The 19,890-nt window shown below is 49.9% G+C and overlaps 9 protein-coding genes across 9 annotated transcripts; 5 read left to right on the top strand and 4 right to left on the bottom strand.

Annotated features, from left to right (window-relative positions):
• Positions 1 to 257: 257 nt before the first annotated feature.
• N7511_002124 (uncharacterized protein) lies at positions 258 to 2,837 on the top strand (the record flags this gene model as incomplete). Its single annotated transcript, XM_057124549.1, has 3 exons — positions 258 to 347; positions 397 to 2,551; positions 2,617 to 2,837. The coding sequence occupies 3 exons, from the start codon at positions 258 to 260 to the stop codon at positions 2,835 to 2,837; spliced, it is 2,466 nt and encodes an 821-aa protein (XP_056986708.1).
• A 533-nt stretch (positions 2,838 to 3,370) lies between these two features.
• Positions 3,371 to 5,682, bottom strand: cog6 (Golgi transport complex subunit COG6; the record flags this gene model as incomplete). Its single annotated transcript, XM_057124548.1, has 2 exons — positions 3,371 to 5,338; positions 5,404 to 5,682. 2 exons carry the CDS (start codon positions 5,680 to 5,682, stop codon positions 3,371 to 3,373), a joined length of 2,247 nt encoding a protein of 748 aa, XP_056986707.1.
• Positions 5,683 to 5,837: 155 nt separating this feature from the next.
• On the top strand, positions 5,838 to 6,701 carry N7511_002122 (uncharacterized protein; the record flags this gene model as incomplete). Its single annotated transcript, XM_057124547.1, has 1 exon — positions 5,838 to 6,701. One exon carries the CDS (start codon positions 5,838 to 5,840, stop codon positions 6,699 to 6,701), a length of 864 nt encoding a protein of 287 aa, XP_056986706.1.
• A 425-nt stretch (positions 6,702 to 7,126) lies between these two features.
• N7511_002121 (heat shock 9/12 family protein) lies at positions 7,127 to 7,507 on the bottom strand (the record flags this gene model as incomplete). Its single annotated transcript, XM_057124546.1, has 3 exons — positions 7,127 to 7,169; positions 7,222 to 7,414; positions 7,474 to 7,507. The coding sequence occupies 3 exons, from the start codon at positions 7,505 to 7,507 to the stop codon at positions 7,127 to 7,129; spliced, it is 270 nt and encodes an 89-aa protein (XP_056986705.1).
• Positions 7,508 to 8,386: 879 nt separating this feature from the next.
• N7511_002120 (NYN domain-containing protein) lies at positions 8,387 to 10,145 on the top strand (the record flags this gene model as incomplete). The annotated part of the gene is made up of 2 exons (XM_057124545.1): positions 8,387 to 9,469; positions 9,531 to 10,145. The coding sequence occupies 2 exons, from the start codon at positions 8,387 to 8,389 to the stop codon at positions 10,143 to 10,145; spliced, it is 1,698 nt and encodes a 565-aa protein (XP_056986704.1).
• Positions 10,146 to 10,595: 450 nt separating this feature from the next.
• mog1 (Ran GTPase-binding protein MOG1) lies at positions 10,596 to 11,342 on the top strand (the record flags this gene model as incomplete). The annotated part of the gene is made up of 2 exons (XM_057124544.1): positions 10,596 to 10,672; positions 10,796 to 11,342. 2 exons carry the CDS (start codon positions 10,596 to 10,598, stop codon positions 11,340 to 11,342), a joined length of 624 nt encoding a protein of 207 aa, XP_056986703.1.
• Positions 11,343 to 11,618: 276 nt separating this feature from the next.
• N7511_002118 (SET domain-containing protein) lies at positions 11,619 to 12,818 on the bottom strand (the record flags this gene model as incomplete). Its single annotated transcript, XM_057124543.1, has 2 exons — positions 11,619 to 11,855; positions 11,904 to 12,818. The coding sequence occupies 2 exons, from the start codon at positions 12,816 to 12,818 to the stop codon at positions 11,619 to 11,621; spliced, it is 1,152 nt and encodes a 383-aa protein (XP_056986702.1).
• A 438-nt stretch (positions 12,819 to 13,256) lies between these two features.
• Positions 13,257 to 15,195, bottom strand: N7511_002117 (uncharacterized protein; the record flags this gene model as incomplete). The annotated part of the gene is made up of 2 exons (XM_057124542.1): positions 13,257 to 14,070; positions 14,123 to 15,195. The coding sequence occupies 2 exons, from the start codon at positions 15,193 to 15,195 to the stop codon at positions 13,257 to 13,259; spliced, it is 1,887 nt and encodes a 628-aa protein (XP_056986701.1).
• A 941-nt stretch (positions 15,196 to 16,136) lies between these two features.
• N7511_002116 (uncharacterized protein) lies at positions 16,137 to 16,361 on the top strand (the record flags this gene model as incomplete). The annotated part of the gene is given in 2 exon segments (XM_057124541.1): positions 16,137 to 16,203; positions 16,219 to 16,361. 2 exon segments carry the CDS (start codon positions 16,137 to 16,139, stop codon positions 16,359 to 16,361), a joined length of 210 nt encoding a protein of 69 aa, XP_056986700.1.
• Between the last annotated feature and the right edge of the window lie 3,529 nt (positions 16,362 to 19,890).

The following is a 19,890-nucleotide window of genomic DNA, read 5'->3' as shown; positions in this document are numbered from 1 at the left end:
ACTTTCCGGCGTTGGAATGAGGGCTGGGTTCCCTAGTGTTTTATTTTTTTGCCATAGATGGGAATCTAGAGATATCTTTTTAATATATATATACATATATCATACAAAAAAAAGAGAGAGAAGGTCTAAATATTTCTGGACGCATGCGTAACTGCCAAACGACGTCACGCGAAAATTCCTCCCCCTCACCTTCGGGAGATCATCGTTTACCACTCCATCACTTTGACCTCGATGCGGGCGGGCCTGCTTATTCCCTAATGATGCGCCCAAGGCCTGCGTCTTCTATGCAGAAGACGTACGATGAGTGTTACCTCGCATGCTCTACCGCGGTATACTTTGAGGGCCAGGTAAGTGGACGCTAGCGGTTAGATCCCGGTCAAATGCTCATTACATCAGAACAATGAAGAAGAAGCACTGCGGTCCTGGCGATCCGCTCTCGAGACCATTTACCATCACAATGCCCGCCGACTACCGTCGAATTACACCCCGAAGTCCGAAACCGAGAAAGCCCTGCAGGATTCCATCCGAGCGCTGGAGATCCAATGCCGAGAACGGGTCGATCTGTTAGGCGCTCTCCGAGCAAGCAGGAAGGAGTCGGCAGAGGGGAAGCCGAATGGTAATAAGGAGCCGGCGACTCTTGTCAAGGGAAAGTTCGTCCCCAGTATGCCGCCGCCGTCTTCCAACCCGCCCGGCTGGATCGGGGATGGAACTATCCCTGCCGTGGACTACACCGACCTTTCTAAGCCTGCTGCGATACCCGGCCGCCCATCGCTGCCAATGCGACAAAGTCATGAGTCGTATCATGTCTATGATGATCCTGGTCCGGCTATGGCGTCGACTGCTATGCCGGCGCTGCGGGTAAACTCGAATTCTTCAGGCAAAACCAAGTCTCGCGGATCTAGCCCTGAGCGCCGGAAACCGATGTTGACGACTTTGCGCAGCACTGATGGGAAGAAGAATGGCAAGAAAGTGAAGATTGCGTCGAAGAAGAAGGACTCGCGTCCTACAGCTTCTACGGCTGCTGGTCTGGCATGGGGTAATATCTATCGCTCGCCATCGGGATCGGGTGAGAAACCTGTGAGTGATGCAGCTGCGGCATCGAGAAAAAGCGCCGTCAACGATGCTGTTCGTCGAGATTTGGAACCTAGATCGAGTTCGGGGGACGAGCCTACGGCGAGGTCTCGCAACTCTCGAGATTCAACTGGAGACCGGATCCCTGCTGCTCACTGGCGAGAGCCTCATACTTCGTCGCCGAAGCGGTCTTCGCCTAAGCCGCCTACCCAGCCTATTCAACCTGCTCATCCTACTCATCCTACTCATCCTCCACCACGCCGCCCTCAGCCTCCATCTGAACGTCAAAAGATACCTCCTCACACATCGATGCCGGATCCGGGAGACTTCGGAGGACCACCCAAACCATCTATCAAACCTAAGCCTGTGGCCTTACGGTCTTCTCAGCCGTCAAGTCACCCAGTTCAGACATCCAGGTCTGAGCAAAATTCCCGGACGGTGACACCCCGGCTGGACCGCGAAGCACATTCGAGCGAGAAGCAGCGAACAAAGTCTGCTCCTAGGATTCCTGGCATGGCTCCGATGGCTCGTGCCTCTCCATCATCCGGTAGCGGTGATGATCTCCATCGTGATGTCAATCGGATGGCTATCTCTCCAAGAAATGGCGAAAGTACAACACGACGGAAACCTCCACCAGTCAAACGGCGGGAAACACCACCTTCTAGTGACCAAGAGTCATCAACTCATTCAAGTGAAAACGAGGCCGAGGATGAAGACGACGAGAATGACGATCTGGTCAAGATCATGAATAAGCTCCCCAAGGGCGTGGATCCGCAATCAGCGAAGCAGATCCTAAACGACATCGTGGTGCGCGGTGATGAAGTGCATTGGGAAGATATAGCCGGATTAGAACCTGCCAAAAAGGCACTTAAAGAAGCAGTGGTCTACCCATTCCTTCGACCAGACCTTTTCTCAGGCCTCCGAGAACCAGCTCGTGGAATGCTTTTATTCGGACCCCCAGGCACAGGCAAAACAATGCTCGCACGAGCAGTAGCCACAGAATCAAAGTCAACATTCTTCTCCGTCTCCGCATCAAGCCTGACATCCAAATGGCATGGTGAAAGCGAGAAGCTCGTGCGCGCCTTATTCGGCCTTGCCAAAGCCCTCGCTCCATCCATCATCTTCGTTGATGAAATCGACTCTCTCCTCTCTGCCCGATCATCCGGATCCGAACACGAGGCATCTCGTCGCTCAAAGACCGAATTTCTCGTTCAATGGTCTGACCTTCAGCGCGCAGCCGCGGGCCGTGAACAAACGAGCCGCGAAAAGAAGGAGGGCGACGCTAGCCGTGTCCTTGTCCTCGCTGCTACCAATATGCCATGGGATATCGATGAAGCTGCTCGTCGCCGTTTCGTTCGTCGACAGTATATCCCTCTGCCAGAACATCACGTCCGCGAACAGCAAATTCGCAGACTAATAAGCCATCAGCACCATGAGCTTGGCGATGAAGATATCCAAGTCCTGGTCCAAGTAACAGAAGGTGTGTCCCCATAGTTCCCATTTCCATCACTCCAAATCCGAACAAAGAACTAACTCCACAACCAGGTTTCTCAGGCTCGGACATAACAGCCCTGGCGAAAGACGCTGCAATGGGCCCCCTCCGCAATCTAGGCGAAGCCCTCCTTTACACCCCAATGGATCAAATCAGAGCTATCATCTTCCAGGACTTTGAGTCCAGTCTTTATTCTATCCGGCCTAGTGTCTCACCTGACGGGCTGAAGAAGTATGAAGAGTGGGCTAAGGAGTTTGGTGAGCGAGGTGGTTGAGTGCTTTGTTTTCTCATTTTGGTGTTCGTTTCTTTCTTTCTTTTTGATATCTCTCTCTCCCCCTGCGTGAGAAGTTATATTCTTGATATGATTATAGGAATGTCATCATGGTGTTTTTCCTTTCTTTCTCTCTCTCTCTCTCTCTCTCTCTCTCTCTCTTCTCATTTATTGATCATTACTATTGAACGATCGGACGGTGGCAGGCTCAATTCGTGGTGTTGGATTTGGTGCATGACATGGCTTTAGATGGGAGGGTGTATCCTCGATGTTGGGATTGGTTCGGTGGTTTGTATATAGCCATGCAGATGGCCTTTTTGGAATGAAACTAAGTCCAGAAAAATCAACGCTGAATAGATCTCTACGTCAGTCAAGTCTGGTTTCGCTCTATTGTGTGCAGATTATAGCCCTGGAAGTCTTGGTCCTATCTATGCTGTTCTGGGTTCCACAACGTACACTTGTCCAACGAGTAGAATGCACGGTAGATATTCACAAATACACTATACAATATAGTATTGGCTCTGAAAACTCTGCTACTAACTCAACAAAACTCTAATCTCGCCCGTCGTCCGCGGGAATAATGACCTCAAACTCCACTGATCCTCGCCAACTTCATCCTCATCATCCTTCTGGCTAGCTTCAGTCTTATTGCCTGATCTACCACTGCGGCCACTGATGACACTACTGCCAGTGCCCAGATTCACATGGACAGTTCCCCGTGCTTCATCCGCGGCAATGATCATACCCTCGACGAACTCAAAGTCGCGACAGAAGGCTTCGATAGCATCTTCTGTCACGCTCTGGACGAGAGAGACGCTTTGCACGCGCTTGAGGTTGTCGGTTGCGTCCATCAATGCGGATGGGAGGAAGTCGTCTAGTTGTTGGCTTGATGTTACCAGGGATTCTGGCTGGAAGGCTGGTAGAGTGGCTAGATCGGCTAGGTGCGGCTTTTGGTCTGTTTTGTCGACTGCTTCTGTTGTCTCGGAGTCCTTGGACTGAGAGAATGGTTCCAAGGCCTCTAGGAGGGCTTGGAGCCCTGATGTTTCGAGGAGGAAGTCGTGTTGCGTGTCGACGAGGTCGCTTCGTAGAGTCGATAGCGCTGCGGAGAGAGGGGCGGCATGCGTGACGCTGGCGAAGGGGTAGGGGGACACTGTTTCGCGGGCTACCAGGAGGATGTTGGTGCGGTAGATGATCTGCGCTGTGGTAGTTTTGAGTTCGTCCGATGAGGACCGGGCAAGAGTCAAAAATGGATCGAAGGCGGCTCGGAGCACGGAGGTGAACTGGTTCTCGTTGTTTGAGTCCGGGGATAGATCTTCGGGCCCAACGGAGCCTTCGTGCGTCTTCATGAGCAGAACCAAGTCCTCCAATGCGTCTAGCAGGAACTGAGGAGCAGACAGATCTTCTGGGGGAGTCAAGGCAACGGGGTCGCCTGCCAAGGCGCTGATCTGGTCGCGCATCAAGGTCTCAAAGTGGCCAAGGGTGAACTTCTCCAGGTTCTGGATCAAATCTACCAAGTGGGACTGCGGTCCCACCAGCTTGGTGAATGTCGTACGGTAGAAGGAGAGCAGGTTGACGACCTTGAAACAAGTGACAGGGTCATCGTGGCTCTGGATAACGAGCTCGACTCTCTGCCGCAGTGACCGAGACACTCCAGTAAGGTCACGGTTGACTAGATCGCTGAGTGCCTTTTGGCCATCAAATGTCACTTCTTGGTCCTCATCGATTCGTGACCATGGCTCGCTACTCAGTCCGGCCTGTATACCCCGAGCGAGCTCATCACCGTCATCGACAAACAGCGATTCGAGAGCTTCTCGCTCGGACACAGTTGTGGAGTGTACCCATGCAAGCATATCGCCGATATACCGTAATGGATCATGTGCCGAGAACTCAATTGGTTTGACACTGTGATCTCCAGCAGCAGATCCATTGGCCCCGGAAACCGCATCTGTGAGAGCGTAGTGGAAAGCATCGGAAAGCACGTAGTCGCGCGCTTCAGCAAAGAAATCCAGACAGCTGTGGAACAGGCTTGGACGCTCTGCCAGCACGCGCAAGGCGCGACGAATCGAGCTACTGATCCGAGGATCCTCCAGATTCAAAGATCTGAACTCTTTCTGGACCCACCGGTAGAGCTTCTGGTATGCGGAATTGAGGTTTCTTGTACTCATTTCCATCAATTCCAAGCCCAATCGCTGGTTCTCACCGCCGAGCAGGACCTCGCAGTCGTGGTGTACTTGTTTGACACGAGCCAGGACATCGAAGAATCGCTCATCGACTGGTTCCTCGGCCGACAACAGGACCATCAAATCCTGCTCCGGGGTAATGAAATGCTTCGAAAAGGCGTCCAAAAGCTGCTGCTTTGTCTCGGTCTCTTTCCTCTGGGCCATGAGGGCATTGGCCTCCTCGAGCACAGGCGTTGTATCCTGTTTTGCCAGGTTGATTCGTTTGCGCATATCGTCGCATGTTTGGTTCAAGGTTGTAATGACAGTTCCGATCCGTTGTAATTGCTGTAATTGTAGTAGAGCAATTAGTCCTGCAACGTAGATCGCAACGGGAGCAATAGGAGCCTTACCTCGGCCACCTTTCCAAAGTCCCTAACAATCTCCGCATTACAATCGACAACTTCCTTCTGTACATCCAATCGAAGCTGCCGTCGAGTCTCGGCAGAGTTGTGCACTCCTTTCAAGTTCAACGTCTCAAGCGAGTCGCGAATGTCCGAGTCCGCATACGACGCGGACAGGACCGTCGTCAAGCGATTGGTGAGAGCAGTCGAGCGCTGTGCCGGCGGAGACAGCGGCGAGGCCGGTGAGCTCGCGCCATTGCTGGCACTTGGTTGGAAATAGCTAGTCATTGTTGGTGCAAGCAATGCACCGGAGGTCGGTGGGGGAAGTAGAGGACAAGCTCACACTTGGTCGACCGCCTTCGTATCTCTTATCGACGTCAACACACCTTTGTTTTTTCCACTTCACAGCTTCGTTCTTCAATTGAATCGCTCTCATTGAGCTCATGGATAGTCCATTGGTATCACCGGCCAAGGCCCGCCAGGCTGCCATTCAAGCTAAAGATTGGGCCTACATCAACTCTTGGCTCAACCGGCAATACGCACCCAAACCAGTGCCTCAATTTGAGCGCAATGAAGATACACTTCGTGTGCTCCTGACTCTGGCTGCATCCAATGATTCTGCCGACGAGGAAGCCGCTCTCCAACAACGAGCGCGTGAAGAAGCGGTGCATGCCTACAAAGTGCGGGAGGAGTTTGAACGCAAAGACCCCCACGAGAAGCAAAAGAATCAGCTTCTAAATGAAGTGGAAATGTGCCTTGATGACAAGGGGAGGCGCGACCTAGAAGACCTGGCGGACTCTGCGGCAGCTCTTGGCAATACTCTTGATCCCAACCTGGGGGACCTGGGTCAGTCAATTGTGGAGCTCACGGTGGAGGAATTTGAGGCCCAGGCTCAATTGACAAAAGTCGATACTTTACATCAGTATCTTCAGCAGGAGCTTGCGCGGCTACAGGCGGAGCTTAAGGAGCTTAAAACCGATACAGCATATGAGATACCTTCTGATACGCAACGTTTGACATCCGAGTGGATACGCGGGACAAAGACGCTTGGAGTTAAGGTTGGGGAGTACCAAGATCGTATTGCTTCGCTTGAAAGGGTCCAGCCCCATGGTCCGACTATTGAGGAGCTTATGGCTGAGGAGGAGAGCTTGTCTCGGCTGCAGGAGACGGTCAAATCACTACAGGGCAGGGTGAAGGCGTTCCACGATCTTCCCAAAGATTTCTCAGGGGCACGAGCAAAATATAAAGAGCTAGAGCGACAACTTGGACAGCTCACGCGGCAGCGGGATTCAATGTTGACAAGCTAGATGGTCGATAGCCGGCTTCCTGTAGACAAATTTTTGATCAATACGAGCTTATTGCTAAAAGCTACACATGAAGGAGTAAACAAGTGACACTGGAGAAACCTTGTGTTGCTACTAGGAGGAGATCAATTTCAAGTTTCACTTTGCCGAATGGAGCGGAAGTCTGAACGATGATCTTGACGACTGGTGACCTGGCCAAGAGTAATCTTCTCTATAAGGTATTCAAAACCCAAGCTGGGTCTACATAAGGAGAGGAACAAGTTGATGGGGTTATTTGTTAAGTGATATTGAACCTTAGAGGTTGTATGGGTACTGAAAAGCAGATGGTATCATGGGCCCGGATTCATCGTGATTGATCGTGATAGCAAGGCAGCCCCGAAGGACATGGAATGACTGAAGAAGATCATTCAGGTCAGAAGGTGATCCTCTTACTTGTCGCCGAGACCAACGAGGTTCTTGGCCTTGTCAACACTGTTATGGTCAGCCAACTAGTCTTCGTGTTGATGATAATGTGGTAGCTTACACGGAGCCAGAGGCACCACCGTGAGCCTTGTTGTCATGGGCACGCTGAGTCTTATCAAAGGTCTCCTGGCCAGCACCCTTGCTGTCGTCGGTCTGGAGACCACGAGCAACGCGATCGCCGGTATCGGTGACAGTCTCCTTGACCTTGTCCTGGGTGGACTTGGTGGAGTCAGGAGTGATCTCCTCCTTGGCCTCTGCAGGCGAATAGAATCAGCATTTATTCTGTTGAGCTGGAGCTGAAGGGGACACTTACTGGTGGAGAAGTCCTTGCGTGCGGCGTCAGACATGATGTTGGTTGAAGTTGGTTGAAGTTGGGTTGGGTTTGGGAAAATGGTTGAGTGGAAGATGAAGGTTGATGAAGAAGGAAGAAGGTCTGAGAGATCTGAGAGATCAGGACAGTTTATATAGGCATAGGAAGTTTACTTTCAGAGGAAGACACATGACGTCGTTTGTCTCTACAAATGTCACCACTGTGCCCAGGTGTATAACGACTTCAAAGCTTTGAAAGGCTCGACCCCAGACAGATTCCCTGGATACAGTAGATACTGTAGTTTGACCCTCCAATCATCTTTCTTACTGAGATGGCATCAGCTACAGTGACGTTGTGACAGGGGTGTTGTGGCGTGTTCACACAAATGACGTCGTGGTGCTCATTCTTGTTATCCCATCACTTTGTGAATGAGCAGTCCCAATGTCACAATTCCACTGTTTCTTTAAATGGGCTTGGGGGTACCCCTGCCGACAACGATGTTGCCAAAGTATTGACTTGATACTGTACATGTACTTCGGGCCCCATGTAACAGTGGCCAATAGAAACCACTGATCTCTGAACACGTGATCTCTTATCGCTCCTCCGCGTCACTCCCGAGGTCTGTTATCGCGTTATCGATTATCGACATCCTATATCAGCAGGCGGTCTGTTGAAGCAAAAAGGCTACATCATCATCCTCTCTGACTCAAGGCTGTTTTGGTTGTATCTTTTACACTCCATTTAGACTCAGGATGTGGGGGGAGATTGTTTACATGTATGCGCTTGCTTTGACACATGACTACAAACCCCTCTTTAATTTGGAAAACCGCCTGTGAATCTCGATCTCTTTCCGCTTCTCGTCCTTCCCCATTCGCTATTTCGTTCTTATCGTCGATCTCGTTCTTGCTCGCCATCAATGGTCAAATTTGATTCATCTGAGTCTCCAAGCTGGCAATTTGCCTCGGCTCTTGAGCTCCTGGAGTCCCCCGCGGACAAGGGCGCTTCGGCGAGATCAAGTTGCCACCCAGAATCACTGATTGATGTCCAAGATCACCAAGATCAGCGCAACAAAGATGTCTCCTATCGTGCTATAAATCAGGCCGTTAGTCTTGCTTCCAAGCGCAGTCATGCCAATTTAGGCGACTTCCATCACTTGTGGGACCTCTTGGACTCTTCAATGCCCAACATCCCCACCTCTAAGCCTGATGATGCTCACTTAGCAACGCAGCCCTCTTCAGCTTTTAGCATTCTCGAGAGACCCGTCAAGTCCCGCACTGGGTACGATTCTCTTGATAACACTGATCACGACACTGATCACAACGCAACCGAATATGCCCAACCCGCGTCTAAAGCCTCTCCGGGCGACGACCAATCGAACTCCGAGACCCTCCCCGATGCCAGGGGACGCTCTTCGAAACGCCCGCCTCAGCCAACCACGATCCTGAAGCGGGAATTGGTAGACAAGTCCACGAGTGCGGATACCAAGGCGGATTCTGATGTTCTGCGAGCCCGGCCACGAGCCATTGTTGGGGCCGGTACTCTGAATACGCCTAGGCGGAACCCCCAACCTCGAAGTTCTCGCAATGAGACTCCAATCAGAGTCAGCAATGCAGCCTACTCTTCTGAGGCTAGTGCTGGAGCGGAGTCCGACTCCAGCTTCATCTTTGATCGTCCCAATCACCGGAGATTTGGGGACCTGCCATTTGTCCCGTCTCAGATCGGAACACTCGACGCTCAAGCCACCCGTTATGATACGCCCCCTTCCTCGTTCGAGGATCAAGGCATCTCTTTGAATGCAAATACTATTGCAGCCCTTGCACCTGGAGGTCGTGCTCTTGCCAGCCTCTACAAATCGTCGACTGAGCGCCGAGTAGCCTTGACGACCAAGCTTCTCAACCAGTTTCCCGAATACACCAATCTCGTTGTCTCTGCCGGACAGTCTCCCATAGGATTTTCGGGTAGTTCTAAATCTATCCATATCATTGTTGATATTTCCAACGTGTGTTCAAACTATTCTCATTCAGTCCTTTAATCCACGTCACAGGCTAACTCATTTCCAGATCCTGGTTGGATTTTATGATACAGTGAAACTGTCTCGCAATATCCCCCTGGAGACCCGAATTCGTCGTCTCCACATGTCATTCGCCAACCTTGCTTTGATCATGGAACGAGGCCGCCACGTCGCTAAGAAAGTGTTGGTCGGGTCGGACAGACTGCCTTATCTCGACGAAGCCGAAAGGTTGGGCTACGAGATTAACATTTTAGATCGTGTGCAAAAATTCAAGCACCACACACCCCGCCACAATAACAGGCCCCGAAACCTTTCTGGCTCTAACTCACATGGGGCAGGCGGTCCTGAAACGGTCGCCTCCTCCAAGCGGCAATTCAGAGAGCAGGGTGTGGACGAACTTCTGCACCTGAAGATGCTAGAGAGTGTTCTAGACTCCGAGCCGGCTACTATTGTTCTGGCCACTGGAGATGCCGCGGTCGCCGAGTTTTCGGGCGGCTTTATGGTCATGGCTGAGCGCGCCCTTGAGCGTGGCTGGTCCATTGAGCTTGTCAGCTTCACCCAAGTGACAAGCTACGCTTATCGAAAGAAAGAGTTCCGCGCCAAATGGGGCGATCAATTTAAGATAGTTGAGCTGGATCCATATATCGAAGAGCTATTTGACTGAAATGTACGCTCTGAGTCACTATTACGGGAAGGATCAACATTAGCTACATACACATTCTTTAGATCAACGATCTTGAGTGAATATTACTCGTGTTTTGAACGTCTTCTTTTTTTGAGTCACTTGTAAAGCTGAGTAGCGTACAGTAGTCCCCCGCCAAGCGGAACGTCATTGGGCGGAACACCACCACCCGCTCTGCTGCCTTTTGTCTACCTGAAACCCCCGAGCCTCATTTGTATCTATATATTGCTGAACGTTTGTCCTCGTCTTCTTGATTCCAACTTGCTCATTGCGTTGTTAAGCAAATTAAGCAACCCAACCAAAGAAGAAGAAGAGAAAAAAAGTCAGTTCTTGGCATCTGAGAGAACCTGCACATAGTCAACCAAACCGCCAATCCAATTCTGAAAAGAAGGCCAAACACCAAATTATCTACACAGACCTTCACCTGCAATCATGTCGCAATTCACAGAACAAGAGTTCTTCGGAGGAGCCATCAAAGGCGTCGTGCCCCAAGGCTGGATCGACTCCAGGTCAGTATAAATCCCACAACCCCATCATCTCTCACAATGTCCTACATGATGCACCGCCAAAATCCAAATTCCAATCTAAGATCCAAGAAAATAAAATAATGAGCCCAGCTAACCACCCACTAGCACCCTCCGCGAAGTCCCAGATCACCAAGAGCTCTTCCTCTCGCCAAAAACACTCTCAACCCTCATCATCGAAATCAACCAGCGCGTCTCAGAGGAAGAAGCCCAAAGCGCATTGTCCAGCGTGAACTACCAGCTCTCAGGCCAAGACTTGCCCGACCAAGCCGCCGTCCTGTATCACCTGCACGACCTCTGCGACGAAGGCGACACGATGCAAGTCCTCGCCCCGCCACAGCGCGTGGACGTGCCCCAGATCTCGGGCTCTGCGCCATCAGGCGCTGCTTCTGTCAAGGCGTACCGAAGTGCGGTTTCTTTTACGACGCCTAAGAAGGAGGATCCGTCTGTTTTTGTGACTGTGCAGTGTTATTCGTTGCTTGTTAGGCTTGAAGCGCAGGAGACTGATTTGTTGGTCTTCTTTAATGTTCCTCGTGAAGAGTTTGAGAAGGAGGGGGATGAGACTGGGTTCGGGAATGAGGTGGGCGCTGCTGAGGAGGTTGTTGGCGCTCTTGTTGAGAAGTTAGAAATTTGTGATTGGGGGCTTTTCGTTTAGGGGATGAGATGATAGATTCACTTTGGGATTGGATTGGATGGGATATTCGAGGATTGGATGGGAAATACAGATGTCAATGGGCATTTTGGGGGGGTTTAGGTAGAAACTTATATAGGAATTGATTGACCTTATACTTCATGTTGCTTTGGGGACAATGTTAAGTCAACTTCGATGGATCAACCTTGGAATATTCAGATGCTCTTATCTGACGCTATGCAGGATCTTCTATGAATAATGCAATCTCAAACGCCTGTCGCTAAATCAACCCGACAAGACTCACCAATCCATCACGGGCATAGCATTCCACTCGGTCAATTCTTCCACGGGCTCTTCAGCAACACATCGCTCACACTGACAAACAAATTTGAACGATTGGCGAAGATGTTCTCGGCGAGATATCAAGTCCGTATGTTGCGTCAAGTCGAAGTAGGAGATACAGCATTCCTCTCCGGGGAAGATATCCCGAGAGGCAGCAAAGACCATGCGGCCCTGCTCATCAGGCTTATGTGTGATCTATGATCAATTAGTTGGACTCTTCTCAACAATAACGGGACCTCTCACGTTCGGCAGACACGAATGATTCGCAATGGCCGCCGTAGGATAAACAGCTGCCGCGAACTGCTCTCCTCGATCGACAGGCGGGTACGGCAATGGCACAACGCCCGTTGCCCGAGGATACAGACCAAAGGAATTGGCCTCTTCCTGACAAATGAGATGAAGAACCTGGTCTGACGACAAGCCATGCGGCAGAACAGGTCCATCCCGGAGATACTTTTTCACAAGAGTCGTCCAGGCCCGGACTTTGTCATGGGACCAGGTCTCAACCGATCCGCACAACGATTCAATGCCCTCCCAGCCCCGTTTCCATTTCGGCGCTGGAGTGGCAGAGCCAGGACCGAGATTGAGATCGATCGCAACAAGGGACTGCTGGCTCTGTCGCATGGCAAGCAGACGAACAATCACCCACAACATGCCGAAGTCGTATTCGCCCCATTTGGCGCGAATCGGCGCTGCATATCTCTTCAGCCAGGTGCACTCGAAAGCATGGCGGTCTTGATCGGCGTCTCGACAGGGTTCGCTGCACCAGGTCACGTCAGCAATACAGGCATTCAGACATGGAGTCCGATGCCGAGTCCAATTCCGATTCCGATTCGGGTTCTGGTTCCGATTGCCGGGTGAAGGTGAAGGTGAAGGTGGCGCGGACGCTGAGTGGCGAGGCACCCGGCGATTACAAGCTGGATTGCTGCAGATGAGAGTGTCGTTGTTGGCCGGATCATCCACGACGGGTATAACTGCGTAGGGGCGGTCCACGAGAAGACAGGCGCCTTTGGGAATGAGGCCTGACACGCGGAACTGGCGGCCTTTGATCGGATCGATGCTTTGGAGTAAATTGGGGTGGATCCAATCTGGTTGCGTTTGGGAATTGGAGGTTTCTATACTGGGTTCCGACTCGGTGATATATACGACTTGAGACATGGTGAGCAATTGGGTGCAATTGGCGTGTTTCTAGGGTTTGTTGTTTTTTTTGCTTTATTTTCTTACGAGGTCGATGAGGCAAATTCTTTTTTTTTATCCGGGGGCTTTTCAGTGTCTGGGAGCCGTTCAATCACGGCCTCCGTTTGGCTACACGCCGGTGGGTCGCTATGTGAGGTTATCCCGACTGCCGATTGGTAGGGTTCAAGCATAAATAGCGGTGGTCTGATTGGTCGATCATCTGCCGATCCATAAGTGAAGAATATCAGTTTCTTGGCTGCAATTTATATATATCCTTAGATTGTAAGTGAAGCAACCTTGGTTTGTCCATTGAAAGTAAGCACCTCATCATAGGATGTTGATATATTCAGCAGATCAATTCCATCAATCCGAAAATTAGAATCAAGAAATAAGTAAACAAAAGAAAACCAAACAAGAACCTCACACAGTCGGCTTCTCATTCTCCTTGTCGTCAGTCTTTCCAACTTTCTTCACCCGTGGCTTAGGCTTCACCTGCACCAGCAGACCCATGCAGGGACACCGCTGCCTCTCCGGATCAATGCTCTTAGAGGATCGACCAAACTTCCTCTGACAGCCCTGGCACTCCCACGAGTACTTGTAGTCGATCTCATAACTGTGCTTAGTAGTCACTTTAATGCGGCCACCACCATAATCCTGGTGGTCAGCCATGGCGTCGACGCAGCGAGCCCCCCAAGCATGAAAGCTGGGCCCATGTCCCCCTTGTCGTGAGATCAGGCCGTTGGCGAGATGGCAGTATTCATGTGTCGCCGTGCAGAGGATCCGATCAACGCTGTCGAGGACCTTTGGGTTCAGTTCGATTGAGGCTGAGAATTCGGGGTTGGAACCTGGGCTCCGAGGCGATGCTATGTGATGCATTGCCCGGCCGGCTGTACTCTGGAGGAGGTTGTTCCACTTGATCTTGATACCGCCGGTGGATTGGGTCATGCGGGCAACCTCCCCATTCGCGACGGTCTCATCCAGAATCCGGATGAAGGTCTCGGCGTATGACTCTTTGATTTGGTCAAACGCCTTCTTCTCGTCTTTTGCCTGGCGCCTTTCAGCTGCTTCGGCTTTTTTCAGGGCTGTCTTGCTTGGTGGCTTGTCCGCGCCCTTTCTGGGCGTAGATTTCACCATTGGTGTGATAGGTGATTTTTCAACCGGGGTGACCGAGCGATTAACAAGAAACCGGAGGGGATTTCGGACTGGAAGCTGTAATGGTGCTTCTGGGGAAGAGCTAGAGTCAATCGTTAGCTGTTGAGAACGTGCATGAGCGCTGTAAGCTATACCTTGACTCGATTCGTGCTGCCGGTGATGAGAATTCATCTTCGCTGTCTAGCTCAAGCTCTCTGAGGGAGTTGATTATATCCGTGGCGTTGCCAATGCAGAATTGGGAAGATGAGGATTGCTCATCACGATATTCAGGGGCGACGGCTCGGGTGATAGAAGACTCAGACTCGGGCTCGGGGCTCGAGATCGCTCTTACTATTTCTTTCCTCGATTCCTTTTTCTGGGGCCTGGATACATTATATTTAGGGCTCGTTGGCTTTTCCTCTACCTGGAGGATTTCTTCCAAGATTGTTTCTCTCGGTGGAGTTGGCCTTCTTCCTCTCATCAACCTTTTTCTAGGTGAACGTTGAGGAGATGGAGGCATGATTATCTCAGGCTCGGTTTCGGAATCCTCATTTTCGGAGTTTCCATGGTAGCTCACTTCATTGTCATCACTGACAATGAAATCGTCCAGCGAGTCAAAACTATCACCTTCCGACCGATCTTCTTCATGCTGCGCGGCGATTACCGAGTCCCTCACCGATGTATGGCTTGTCCTGCTTCTGGCTGGTGATTGAATAGCAGACTGTCTAGGCGGTGATCCATTGAATAGTGGAAGTTCATTGACAATTTCGTCGGATACATCATTCTCCTTGTCATCATCTATATCCGACTTGATAGACGGCCTTTGTCGTGTTTGAGCTGGTCTGGCTGGCCGTGACAATAGCAACGAGTTGACACGAGAGAGTCCCAATGCTCTTGGCTTTTTCTTCATGCCAGGTGAGTCGCGGTTTTCGGTTTCACTCGGGCAAATCGAATTGCTATCCGGGAGTATATCGAAAGCTCCGGCCCCAGCAACATTCCGTTTTTGCAGGCTTTTTGTCCGTATCGGTAGTTTGTTGGGTGATGCGGGTCGGCTCGTATTGGCACCCGAAGCGCTGGCCGACAAGATATCATCGAATATGTCGGACGTTGGTGATGGACTTTGCCTCCGGGTCGACTTTTTGGGAGATGTATTCGGCGAGGCCTTAGGTTGTGTCTCTCTAGAAAGTGCCTTGTTGACCAAGGGATTGGTGGTATTGAGCCTAGCCATAGTGACGTGACTATGCTTTAACGATGTCGTCGGCGCAGTATACGATCCGATTTATGGTTGCCAATTGCCTCGATTAGACCACTCGGGCACGCGCGGTGAGTGGGATAGATTCGGATTGGGAGCTTTATATGCTGACGATCTCTGATGTTGAGCTGTCGATTGCTTTCATCTCTCAAGTTTCTTTAGTGAGTTGTCGACTGATTACGTTGCGTTGGCACAGCAACGCAGCCGACACCGCCCGAGTTGGCTGCTCCTCTATTGGCTCCGGGAAGTATGAGTGGTCGACACATCTACAGTACAGTACTTTAACCAAGTGTCAGCCAAGCTTATGTTACAGCAGATTCAAGAAAAATCATGATGGCTTCATTGTTCAGAAGGACATCCACTTTCCACGAACCACTAGACCGAGCCATGTAGGCTCCATCAAGAACACCCGTTTCTAAAGACATGTCAAGACTTGTTAATACATATGTAAGTTAGGTTATAACGTTAACTTACAAACTGTCATGAAGACTTGTGCATTTGATGGAAATTATGAGACGATAACTATTAACTGTTTGCAATGTGCGAATTACATCGTGCATCGTATAACTTTGTGTCTTTGTTGTTTTCAGTCAATATATATATTTCAAAATCTTCTTTCTATATATTTTCTACAAGGACTCATTTATTAAAATTGGCACAAGCTCTTCATGAAATTCAAGGAGCTCCCAAAGGTTCGATGATATATATAAAAGCGAATGATATATTCGAACATAGAGCAAATAGCCACAAACAATCCCCTGTATACGGAGCTACAAAGACAAGTAAAGTGTTCCTAGACCTATATACTGTATAAAGTTACCATCAAGATCACTGGCTGGGAAAAAGCCCCGAATGTAGAGCAAAGTACCCATCCAAATGCCAGACAATCCCCATCAAACAGCCAACACGAGGCCAATATGACTGCCACACAGACCATCAACCTTGACCATCTACAGCACAAGTCGCGTTCCCGGAAGCAGGAATGTATGTATGTCTCAGATACCAACGAAACGCGAAACCAAGCCCAACTGCAATCGCGCAATTTGGAACCCCTCGGTACTATTCACCGAAATTCAGAGCAACAGAAGACTTTTAATCTCACCTACCTCTATCTGTGGAGTATGAAACATCTGAAACAATAGTCTACTTGAACGTGAGGATCGTGCAGCGACATATACAGTAGAGTCCAGCAGCTCCTCCATAAACTCCGGTACAATCTCCACGGCAGGTGCTCCGAACCCCCCTTGCTACACGTACATGTGCATGAAGGTCTCGGTACCTGCCTAGGTAACATTGACATGGTGTCAAGTGGACACCTATTGTAAATAGCTAGATACTGTCGAGCGAGGTATAGCGAGGTACGTGGCAGGTGCTAAATGTACAGCCGTGCTGGGAATGGGAGACAGCCACAGAGACTGCGACAGTACCCCACTACATGCATAGGATTGTGGTTAGGAAACGCTGGTTGGGTTTGATCGTCTGTCCCTGGATTGGGGCTTGGTGGCTTGGTGCTTTGCTGGTGTTTGTTGATCAGGTCCATTCTTTGACCATGCCTCTTGGGATCGGCGGTCCCTTGCCTCCCTTTGCTAACAGTGGTTGGGACTTTGGTGTGTATGTACTGTATCATAAGTGTGTATTGGATGGTGAGTGGTATTTTAGAGTAGAGAGTAGAGTGTACAGAAGAGTGGAAGGAATTGACTGAGTCAAGCCATTTACCGTGGGTATCTATTATCTAGTTGCCTATCAAGATAACATTGCTTATACTAACCCAGTACACAAGTAAAACTGATATTGGAAATACGTACTGTGCAGAGAACATTAGGCTTGATAACCCGCGGAAGTCGTACTCATGTCGGGCCGGACACTGTCCACCTATAGTGAGTTGATAGGTGGAATCAAAGTCACATCGCTCGGGAAGAGGGATCGGAATTATTGGCACCTTGTGTCACCTGTAACGATGGAGCTACGGGAGATCTACAATACCTCTAGCCCGATGATGTGTTTGTTGATAGATGCGCCGTCAAACCATCCTGTATGGTGTGCTGTTTGCTATACTTTATGAACGGAGGGCCCGGGCTTTGTCCTATCTCCATCTCTGGATTCCTAGTATATGTGGATGAGAGGACTTGAGATTGATATAACACTGCATCGCAAAAGGATTGGCACAGCAAGGCGAGCTCACACATATCCTGTCACAAGTGGCCAAACATTGTGTGAAGATGGCTCACAGTGTATGCCGAGTGATATCTACCTAGTTTTAGTGCCACTTACATATCAAGTTCGATGACTAGTACTGGATTTCCTATTAAATCCAATATTGACCGGTATCTACAACAATCTCAGTGTTCCGTACCCCGTACAGTAACCCCATGCCGCATATATATCACCAAAACGAAGTTTCAAACCAGCCACCAAAACAGCACCTAATTACCACCAACCCAATCAACCCACACAGCCAAAAACAAGATTATGCAAGCCCCTCGGGCCCTTCCACTCCGTCACGCACAAATCAAGAGAAGAGCGTCCAATTCCAGGATCTGATTGGCCACCACATCGACCAAAAAGTGGAGAGAAGACCACAGCCCCCCTTGACAAAGGATGGAAATCATCTCACTGGCCACTCTGTCCACATGTGCAGGCAACATGCATATGATAATAACGATATTCAGCGATAGACGGGTGGCAAACCAAAAGGACAAAAATTAAATGAAAATCAAAATGTACAGTACTGTAAAAAAAATAAAAGGCAGATCGGAGAAGGCGAATCCCGACCCGACTGGGGGCTTTGTTCAGGGGTCAGGGAGAAGGATGCACAGGACAATACTATACTTCAGTCAAGATTAGACAACCCATGGCAGAGCTTCCGTACGGGGCTTCGGCTTCCAGAAACGCCAGTGACAGCCATCGACGCGTGTGGCTCGAGCTAGCAGCAGCAAGTGCAAGCCATGTCCGATAAATAGATAGGGAGGTTCGGCTTCAGATCATAAGTGGGAATAGAACGGGGGGAATGGGTGGGCACAAGTGACAATTGTGTACATTACAAGGGTGTACTAGTCTAGTATGGAAACCTTGGAAGGTTATAAGTTACCTGTACAGCTGAAACCGAGCTTAGCGTGTTCGAAGAACAAGGCTAGAGGCACCAATAAATGTGCTACACTAGGGTAAGCCAGCCGGCTATGATCGGAAAACTAGACCGCGTTCAGAATCAATGATTGCTAGACAGGTTATTTTTGGTGGTGGGATCAGATCAGCTGGCGATCCGGAGCATCAGGGGCATACAGTACAGTCGGTGATGGAGGGGATGGGCCGACATCCCCAGTTTTATTGGCGATGGAAATTGGTGGAATCATGATCATGGGGATTCATTCGACCACAGTATCAGGAGAGCGGCACTTCCATTACTGTACATTGGGTACAGTACGGTAAGATGCGAATCAAGTCGATCGGTTATGGTGCAGCTGATGTATCGGTTCCTGCGCATGCAGCTGCGGGTAGAGGGAGTACAAGGTCAGAGTTCTTGATGGAGAAGACTGCAGTGCCTTGTGTTGTTGACTCTGTCAGTTACGTGGCACATGTACCGCGTAGAGTACTGTACTCGCACGCCGTTGCGTACTGTACAGTAGGCGAGTCGAGGCTCTCCGAGAAAAAAGCAATTGGTGATCCACTTGGTGCGTGGACCGAGACGAATGTCTGGGTCTTCATGGGTGGGGGTTATCAGTGCTTACTGTACTAGTGTGTAAAGTGGTAATATTGAATGAATAAGTGTACTGTATACAGTATGTATATATATAATGTTCATCGGTGAGAATGGAGAAGAGGAAGAGGAAGAAGGGAAAAACATGGTGGCAGTCAGCGATAAGGGACCAGGTGAAATGTCTTAGTTTCAAGACTTTCCAATGTGTACAAGTGTATCCAAGGTTAGGAGTTTGTCAGCAGTGAATGGAGATAAATATAGCCCCGATTGAGTTTTTATTGCATGGGTGTGGGTGGTTCAGTGGTAAGGTGGATATCGATAAGTGCTGTGTATGGCGGGCGTGCCAGCCACTCTGTGTTTAGGATAGCTCCAACGGCGGAAAGTCAAATGTAATACTCCAGTTTGAGACACTTGTATTGAAGTGGCAAACTGGAGTTCATTAAAGTCTAAGAGCCAACAAATCACCAAAAGAGAAACCGGAATTGACGATCGTGGAGATGAGAACAAAAGAAAGGGCCCCAAATAGACAGGGAGCCGCAGAATTAAAGAAAAGCAAAGTGGGAGAGAGCTGGTTGCATGGTTCCGTCGCTGGATAACCACGGAACCCAACTACTAAGTACACTGGAAGTTCCAACAGCTCTTCACCTGCACCATCTGAGGTCAGCCACGGGGATTTCTTTGGAGAACTTGATATATGACATGTCCAACCCAAGTGCACAGTAACGAGGAATGAGATAGCATAACGCCCCTGCATACCGGGTAATCATAACAGAACAACAGGTATGGGACATTACCGAGTGGGGCAAGTTTCAGGGGCCGTCGAGACTCCCTTGGAATCCGATGGGAAGAGGGAAACACTCATTGGTTGAACGGAGACACTGTAATTCACAAGTGGACTGAAGTGGAAAATACACGAAATCAAGATTGAGCAAACCAGAAAAAAAATAAAACAACGACTGGACAATACAGATCAGGAT

The sequence above is a fragment of the Penicillium nucicola genome, assembly GCF_028828085.1.
Source record: "Penicillium nucicola strain IBT 29836 chromosome Unknown utg000002l, whole genome shotgun sequence".
NCBI classification, from domain to species: domain Eukaryota; kingdom Fungi; phylum Ascomycota; class Eurotiomycetes; order Eurotiales; family Aspergillaceae; genus Penicillium; species Penicillium nucicola.
This window is presented reverse-complemented; position numbering and strand designations above follow the sequence as displayed.